General features: G+C 35.8%; 1 protein-coding gene across 1 annotated transcript; it reads left to right on the top strand.

Annotated features, from left to right (window-relative positions):
• The first annotated feature begins 5,171 nt into the window (after positions 1-5,171).
• LOC139852987 (zinc finger CCCH domain-containing protein 64) lies at positions 5,172-8,654 on the top strand. Its single transcript, XM_071842342.1, has 9 exons — positions 5,172-5,440; positions 5,858-5,987; positions 6,403-6,522; positions 6,604-6,721; positions 6,813-7,189; positions 7,281-7,566; positions 7,646-7,739; positions 7,857-8,002; positions 8,302-8,654. Exons 1-9 carry the CDS (start codon positions 5,374-5,376, stop codon positions 8,428-8,430), a joined length of 1,467 nt encoding a protein of 488 aa, XP_071698443.1. The 5' UTR covers positions 5,172-5,373; the 3' UTR covers positions 8,431-8,654.
• The last annotated feature ends 595 nt before the right edge of the window (positions 8,655-9,249 follow it).

Genomic DNA, 9,249 nt, shown 5'->3' with positions numbered 1-9,249 from the left:
GTGCTCTAATCATCCTAGCAAGTTACAATTCTTCAATTTCTTCTCCATTGTGCACAATTAGGGTTCTTAAATCCCCAAAGTTAAGGTATGAACTTCTATGTCTAAGTATCACTAAAATTGGGTGTTTTAGATGAATCTCAAGCTTATAAGTTGTTATATGTTGTGAATGTGCACACTTGTATGTTCAAAAACGAAATTTTGTCATGTTAAGATGCAAGTTTATGTAAAGATTTGTCATGAACACTTATGGTATGAAAATGGTGATATTGGTGTTACTTATAGTCTAGAATCAAGTCATGCACACAAGGTGTTTGATGAAACGCCTCAATGAAGATGTTTATGAAATTTAGTTAATTTGTAAAGAAGAAAGTTTATGTGTGAATTGTTGAAATTGTTATAAGTAATGACATTTTGATGTATAATGATTTTTAAGGTTGCTAGTAGTTGCAATAGGTTTATGCACATCTAATGTTTGATGAAATGCTTGAAAGAATTACAAGTCATGCTTGTAAGAGATAAACTAGAGAAATTGTGTAATTAGGGAATTGATGGTTGTATGGTAATGTTTGTTCTATTGGAAAAGTAAAAAGATAAGTTAAAAGTGTCATTGTATGTGAATGTTCATGTGATTGAAGAAGTAAAAGGGAATTAAGTCAAATGAGTAGGTATATGAAAATGTTGTAAGCTTTTGAAGGATGTAATTTCATTGAATGATGTTATTGATTAGATTAGCTCATGTATAGGTGCTAATCAAGGCAAAGGAGCTCCAAGTGATCAAGGACTCTCGTTTAATCAAGGTGAGTTTATAGGGGGTAAATTGGGCGGGTCAAGGGTGGCTTAGTGTTCCCGGATTGCATCCGTGCAAGAGGGCAACGACTAAGTGCACTAGATGGATAGCTTAGATAGAATTATTAGGTTCGCCTAATAATTGTATCTATGGTTGATGTTTAGCTTAGGCAAGGTCATTAAGCTTGCTTAGCGATCTTGTCTATGGTATGACTTAGCTTAGACACTTTAGGTGTCCATGTATGTATGTATGAATGTAATGTGATTAAGGTAGCTTAGGCACATGTGTATGCCTATGATTATGTTTAGCTTAGACATAATTACTAGGATTGGCCTTAGTAAGTTATGTCTATGGTAAGTAATGGGTAGGATCCGAAAGTAAGTAAGCAACCATTTGGGTTGGAAAGGCCAAGTGAAGAAATGATTACGCTCAATGATATGTGCTAGTTTATTTGCCTATAACTCACTAAGCGTAAAAGCTTACCCCCATGTTGTTTTATGTTTTTTTATAGGAACGAAAGGACATCGAGAAGGTAAGGAGCCTATGTAAGGATAGCGGAGCTTTGGTCATATAGTAAGTGGTAATGCAAGTCCCTATTTTGAATCTAGCTTTAATGATACCGCTTATCAACGCCAAGTCTTTTGTATTTGAAAATTATGTTTCTTTTAAGTTTTGGGACCAAATGACATATTTAAGATGTGTAAATCCGTTGCTCTTGATTAAAAGATTTCCGTAATGTTTGACGATGTAAGAAACTGTTGTAATTAAGTTTGATTATGTATTATGTTGTTTAAATGTGTTGGGTAATGATGAAATGGTGAAAATGTGATTTTTGTATCAAGTTGCAGAACAGTACCAGCAACCGTGTAAGGTCGCGCCGCGACATATCAAATAATTTGATTCCAGGAGGGCTGTTAAGCAGGATTGAATTCCTTTGAAAAGTCGCGCCGCGACCAAGAGTTGCCGCGCCGCGGCATATCACTTGGTCTGGGCGGTCACTCTTTTTAAAAAAAAAAAAAAATTCTATCATTTAAGGGCGTTAAAATAATGTTCGTGAACAAAGTTTTTTTCAAAAAACGAAAACAAAAAAAGTTTTTGCTTCCCCCGATTAGTTACGTCCCTCTTGATCCTACCACTGGGCGGAACCACCTAAAGTTTTTTGAATTGTATGAGTAATCTTTTATATTGCTGAAAGTGACCAATATTTATTTCTTTTTAAAGGCATACCAAACTTTATTAATAAAACAAAAATCTAAATGGAGAGCTGCAGATGACAATGCACACGAACTATAACCCATTAACAAATAACAAAAACACATTAATTACAAGTCAGGCCAAGGGAGGATATGATACGATTTCATACTCCAACTTTGAGCCGACTACATATTACAAAATTACAACATAGCACGTCACAAACTAATAGCAGCAACAGCGAATGCAGATGAGTAGATGACCAACAACATCCAGAAACAACAACATACGAAAATGACTCGAACAATAGCAAAAACAGAAAAAAGCGCATATATACGGTTAGATAATGAAAACCCGATGGATATTATGTTTTATTGATACGCTATTTATAGAGCTTACAAACCCTAAACACATAACTAAACCCTAATAGACCCTAAGCCCACATACGGACTTGGGCCATATTATCCTCTGACACTCCCCTTCAGGCCGAACGGCGAAATCGCGAAAGCTCGGACTGGAAGTAAACACTAGAAAAATAAAAGATAACTTTTTTTTGTTCTCGTATTTATTGCACCGAATTGACTGATGTTAGACTAGAGATTTGGTTAGGACTATTAGTATAGCCCGGCCCGTTTGTTGTTTTAGGGTTACTAGGGTTTCAATGTAATCTCTATAAATACATATCAATAATAACATAAGAGGCGGCGGGTTTCTATTGTCTAACATGGTATCGAGCAAATATTACGATCCTGGTTGAAAGTCCTAAACCACTTCCCTCTACGGTGGTCAATCACTACCTCCAACCTTTTCATATATTTTGATCTATGTAATTTTCTTTTTTCTTTCTTCTTATTTTTTTATTTTCTTATCTTCTAGTTCTACAATAAAGAAAACTTAAGCCGTCGTTTAACCTACCCACGGCTACTGCAATGCACCGACACATGTTTCAATTGTTTGAAATATACAAAGCGTCTTTTCTTCTTTATTTTTCCATTATTATTATTATTTTAATTTTAATTTAAATTTAAATTACCCCACCCAACCGTAGTTTTCATTTTCAATTGTGAGATCTATTCAAAACAAAGCCAAATATCAATTAATTGTTTCCTTCATTCCTAGTCTAAAACACAGCCGATAAACCACAGCCCCATTTTATGTCCTCTTAATATTTATTTTTCTACAGCCGCGTCATATGATTTATTTTTAATCTTCATTTTTATCCATAATTTATTTTCTTTTTCAACAAGTTATCTTAGAATCGTAATTGGCGTGAGAATGAGCCGCCTAGCTTGACTAGATTCCAAACCCCGAAAAAAATTTAGCTCTTGCAGCGTTGAAGACGATTGTATCAACGATAAAAGTTCTATGCCCAAGTCCTGCTCAATCCTTAGGTAAGCAAGCCACGACGTACAAGAAAAAAAGTTATGGAAAAGGAAACGCATTCAAGCAACGCAACCAATCAGCGATTATCAATCAGTTCGATGCAACAAATTAGAGAGAAAATTGTGTTTTTTTATTTATTTTTCTTATTTTAGAGTTTCTTTCCAGTCCGAACTTGATATCGCCGTTCGGACTGCGGGAGAGTGTTAGACTAGAGATTTGGTTAGGACTATTAGTATAGCCCGACCCGTTTGGGGGTTTAGGGTTACTAGGGTTTCAATGTAATCTCTATAAATACATATCAATAATAACATAAGAGGCGGCGAGTTCCTATTGTCTAACACTCATGTCATGTTGAAGAATGATGGTTATCATTCTCCAATATGAGACCGCAACAATTCCAAGTACGAATTACTTTATTAAGATTTTTAATGTTTTGTGTGTTTCGTACAATTTTTTTAGTTAAAATATTTTTAATAAATTTTTGTCCCGTCGAAAAATATTTCTGGATCCGCCATTGCACTTAAGGGTGCGCTTAATTACAAGGGGAGCTACCTTTTGCTTCGACAAGGGGGAGAAAATGTAGTGTGTAGTGACGTTAACATTTAAGTTTTCTAATTACATGTATAAGAGTTTTTTGTTTGTCATCGTCAAAAAGGATGAGAATGTTTGTTGCGAATTCAACATTAATATTTAAACGACCATTACACATTTCAACATTTTTAATAATAATAAAAAGACACATTATATGACTCCGGGGAGGTTTTATCGACACGTATTCCAGGTTTTCGGCTCGTTCCGCTTGCCCCTCATGATGCTTTTAAGGATCGGGTCTCTATAATGCGGTTCGAGTTTTAGTTCGAAAGTAGGTGTGTGCGTGAAAAATGATTGAGCCTTAACCCGATAACATTATATGATGAGTGCTTTAATTAATGAAACAACATTTTTAAGCATTCTATTCTATTTTTTATTTTATTTATAAAAAAAACACATAATTTTGTTTTGGGAAATTGATGAAAATACACTTTTTTTAAGGCTTCAAACAAAATACATTTTTTTTTAAAATTGTCTTTTTACACCATTCGGTAGACGGGATTTCTGTCTACCACCTTTATCTGTCGTCTACTATTATTTTTACAAGGTAGTCGACAGTTTTTTCGTCGACTACTTAATAAATGTGGTCTACTACGTAGTAGACGAAGTTATAAGGCAGTAGACGTAATCCTGGTCTACTACGTAGTAGACGAAGTTATAAGGCAGAGTTACGTCTACTGCCTTATAACTTCGTCTACTACGTAGTAGACCACATTTATTAAGCAGTCGACGAAAAAACTGTCGACTACCTTGTAAAAATAATAGTAGACGACAGATAAAGGTGGTAGACAGAAATTCCGTCTACCGAATGGTGTAAAAAGACAATTTTTAAAAAAAAAATGTATTTTGTTTGAAGCCTTAAAAAAAGTGTATTTTGAACAGTTTCCCTTTGGTTTTTCACGTATACGTGGGCCGTCCAACTTCCCAAAAGGATGGTTCCGAATTGGGCTTTAGCCCAAATAGAAAACTCAAATGGCCCAATCATCGCCGTCGAGCTCAACGCCTCAAAGGCTGAAACTCACTTCTAGTTTCCTCTTTAATTTCTCTCTAATGGCACCCCCAAGAATTCTACTGTCCGGAGATCCAATTGGCCACCTTAATCAGCTCTTCAAGCGCGTTTCATCGGTACAAATACTCAATATATACACAAATTACAACTATACGTATACGATGTTTTATCTCTTAATATTGCAATATATTTGTATGTGTTTTAGGTTAATAAATCAACTGGTCCATTTGATGCATTACTATGCGTTGGTCAATTCTTTCCGGAATCTTCCGAGCGGTTGGAGGAGTTAACGGAATATGTTGACAGTCAGAAGAATATTCCGTTACCGACTTACTTTATTGGCGATTATGGTGCCGGTGCCGTCAAGGTTTTATCAACTGCTGCAAGGGAGTCTGGTAATCTAGGGTTTAAAATGGATGGTTTGAAAATTAGGGATAATTTGTATTGGTTAAAAGGCAGTGGCAAGTTCACTCTTAATGGTAATTTAGTGCATATTATTTTTTTTGAACTTTAACTAAATTAAATTCTGTAGTAAGTATTATTATATTATATTTGATCCTATATTTGACTAAAGAGCAAATTACGCCTGAATGTATCCATTTTACCGTCTGCTGATCTATAAGTATAAGTATATATGTATTGTATGTATCTTACTTTTCGAATTACATCGATACGTGGCATATATGAGTGCCACTCTTTTGAAAATTCGTTCATTCAAGTGGTTACTGGTACAACTGCAAGTTTTGTAATTTTGATACGTTTAAAAGGTTAATTGTAAAATGGATAAAGTTGGATACATTCTTGTGTAATTTAACGTTGTATGTGTGGTAATTAAAGATTTTTTGTTAATTCCATATACTTAGTGTGATGGCTGATTGGTGTAGTCATATATCTAGGTTTATCTGTGGCATACTTGTCTGGTAGGAGATCACCAAGTGGTCAAATGTATGGAACGTACAGTCAAGATGATGTTGATGCTCTACGGGCGTTAATTGAGGAACCTGGAATTATAGACATATTCTTAACATATCCTTCCGTTGTATAATTTACTCTTCTTCTTGATCCATCATATTTTCTATTGATACGGGTAGAGGTGGCTTTTTCAACCCGTGTACTTATAAACGGGCTGGTTAGTTGTGTAATATTTTTAACACGTTAAACGGGTCAAAAAAATTTGAGCTACAAGGGTCACGAATAAGGCAGGTTGAAAGTCGTTCAAAACCTACTTATGCATACAACTATTTTGTAGTGTTGTTTTTGTAATGATTCTTTATGCAAAAGTTATTTTATTGAAGTTTTTTAGAAAATGAACTGAAAAAGCATGGTTAAACAAACCTGCCATATTAAATAAATGGCCAATTTCAAAGTGAATCCACTAATTTTGCCACTTATACTTTATCATTTACTACTACGTGTTTTGATTGCCTTAATTACTGCTCACTAATGAATGGCCCAGTGGGATCTTGAATCGTGCTTCTACATCTGATATTCCTCCAGGAATATCAGATTCAGCTGGCAATGATGACATTATATCAGAGTTAGTTGCAGAGATCAAACCTCGGTAAGTGATGAATCCAAGTGTTGTTTTTGGTCGGTTTGGTTCTTATAGGATCGGTTTTGATTAAACATACTTTTATGTTAGGTATCATGTTGCAGGATGTAAGGGTGTATATTATGCCCGTGAACCATATGTGAATACTGATGCGTTACACGTGACCCGTTTTATAGGTCTAGCCCCAGTAGGAAATGCATCTAAACAGGTCTGTTTTATTTGAATATATAGATATCTTGATATATAAATATTCTCACTGTTTCTACTGTTGTAACATCTGATTCTGCTCATGATTTCAGAAATTTATACATGCGATTTCTCCTACTCCAGCATCTACAATGTCTTCTAGTGAGTTAGCTACCAGACCACCAAATACAACGTTATCTCCATTTACATTTGTGGAAAAGGAAACAGAAAAGAGGTCTGCTGATGTGGCAGATGATCCACAGTATTGGCGATATGATGTCTCGAAACGACAAAAAGTTGATGGTGAAAGGTTGTGTTTTAAATTTATATCTTCTGGTTCTTGTCCCCAAGGAGATAAATGTCATTTTCGTCATGATATGGATGCACGGGAACAATCAATGAGAGGTGTATGCTTTGAATTTTTAAATAAAGGAAAATGTGAGAGAGACGATTGCAACTATAAGCACAGTTTACAGGAAGAAAGAAGCAGGTTTGTATCAATATGTAACACATTAAAGCTTAACAATTTGCAAAAGTTTGATGTGATAGTGTTAACAAGTTCTTAAATTTTACATTTTTAGGTCAAAGGAATGCTGGTTTTGTCTATCGAGTCCGAATGTGGAGTCGCATTTAATCACGAGTGTTGGTGAAAACTGCTATTGTGCAATTGCTAAAGGACCACTGGTTCAAGATCATGTGCTCTTATTACCAATTGAACATCTACCTAATACTCTCGTGACACCTCCAGAATGTGAGACGGAGTTGGTTAAATTTCAAAACAGTCTCAAAGTTTATTTTAAGAGCCAAAAAAAAGAAGTAATTTTCTTTGAGTGGGTTTTCATAAAAACAACTCATGCTAATCTACAGGTATAAGTTATCATATAATCTATATTTAGTTAAATTTAGCATTAGGGATACAAGATAATCTTACATGTGATTATGGCAGGCTATCCCAGTTCCTATAAACAGAGCGTCTGCCGTTAAGGATATTTTCAACTTAGCTGCTGAAAAGTTAGGATTCAAGTTTACGGTATCGAAAAGTAAGTTGGTTGTATGATATACATATCGAATGTTTATATGATGAAGCAAAATGCTTGCTATTACATTACATTACAAACATTTTAAAAGGTTGGTCTTGATATAATATTTTGATTTAGGCGACAATAGTTCTGAGGGACGAAGATTGCTGCGTTCTCAGTTTGATCCGAAATCCAGTTTATTCTATGTGCAACTCCCTGGAGATATAATATTATCACATGCAGTTGGAGAGAACGAGAAGTTTCCAGTGCAGTTTGGCCGTGAGGTGAGATTCTGTTTACACACACGCGCTCACACACACACACACACACGTTCATGTGTTCTCATGTATATTTCCTGATCTAATAGAAATATTAACCCTGTGTTATATGTGACTGTTTTCTGGCTGGGTTTTTTGCGTTTCAATTGAATTTATTTACATCTCAAGTCAACGATTGATAAAAAACTATAATCGAGCAACTTCTTGTTTATCTGTTTCTTTTTGTGTGTCTTGTGCTCTGGTGATTATGGATATGAACTAACTCTGGAGGTGTTAACTTACATGGGTGTTTTTGTTAATTTTAGGTTCTGGCAGGTCTGCTGAACATGGCAGATAGGGCGGATTGGCGGAATTGTAAACTTAGCAAAGATGAAGAAATAAAAATGGTGGAAAGATTTAAGAGCAGTTTTGAAGAATATGATCCAAATCAGTGAGATACTAACATCATAATGTATGAGGTAGGACATACAGCTGATCTTCTAAACCATATTTAAGATATTCTTGAGGATTGAATGACGATTTTCAACTTTCTGTTGTATGTGAGCATATTGAATATTAAGTTGTTTAAGTAGTACACTTAATCATCAATCGAATTTTATTGAAAATGTTGTTTTGTTTCACTTTATGATTCAGTTGTGGACATGAACGACTCCTGGTTGGTATAAGCTAATTTTATTTTCTCATTGAAGAAGGTGATTACATTTTGGGTGTTCAGGTGGTTAGAATGGGTCTTGAATTAGAAAAGTACAAACTGTAGTAACTGGCCACAGGACTACTTGATCACTTTTTCAATAATGGGATTCTCTCTAGGGTTCCCCTCCCCAACCATCAAACCCTAATCTTCTCATCCTAGTGTCGCTTATCTCCGTTGTAGTCTGCAGGTAAGTTGTCCTCTCCGGCCACCGGCCTCTCGCCGGTGGTTCGGAGGCTTTTACATTTTCCTTTTGCTTCCTTTTATCCCCCTCTTCGCGGGATCTGACTGCGTTTTTTGTTTCCGGTGGGTTTGTTGGATTCTGGCGTCTTGAAGTCTCATTCACCACGTACTCGTGGTGATGGGGTTGTGTCCGTTGGATCTTTTTCTCCCTAACTCTGAAATCGTTTTTTGTCTTCGGAAAAGCTTCTTTTTTTCTCCGGCGGTCGTTCAGCCTTTTTCTGTTGCTCCTTCGGGTGACCTATGCTCATCGGTTCTGATTAGGGTGGCGGACGTCGGTGGTTCACCAGTCACCACCCTGTTGGTGGCCTGGTGGGTGCCA

This window comes from Rutidosis leptorrhynchoides, chromosome 6 (assembly GCF_046630445.1).
Source record: "Rutidosis leptorrhynchoides isolate AG116_Rl617_1_P2 chromosome 6, CSIRO_AGI_Rlap_v1, whole genome shotgun sequence".
Lineage (NCBI taxonomy): Eukaryota > Viridiplantae > Streptophyta > Magnoliopsida > Asterales > Asteraceae > Rutidosis > Rutidosis leptorrhynchoides.
This window is presented reverse-complemented; position numbering and strand designations above follow the sequence as displayed.

Bases quoted from the DNA above. Each gene is read 5' to 3' on its own strand.
- LOC139852987 (XM_071842342.1), top strand. From the start codon at position 5,374: ATGGATGGTTTGAAAATTAGGGATAATTTGTATTGGTTAAAAGGCAGT. The intron at 7,190-7,280 runs GTTTGTATCAAT...TTACATTTTTAG, and splicing joins TTACAGGAAGAAAGAAGCAG to GTCAAAGGAATGCTGGTTTT. The intron at 8,003-8,301 runs GTGAGATTCTGT...TGTTAATTTTAG, and splicing joins CAGTGCAGTTTGGCCGTGAG to GTTCTGGCAGGTCTGCTGAA.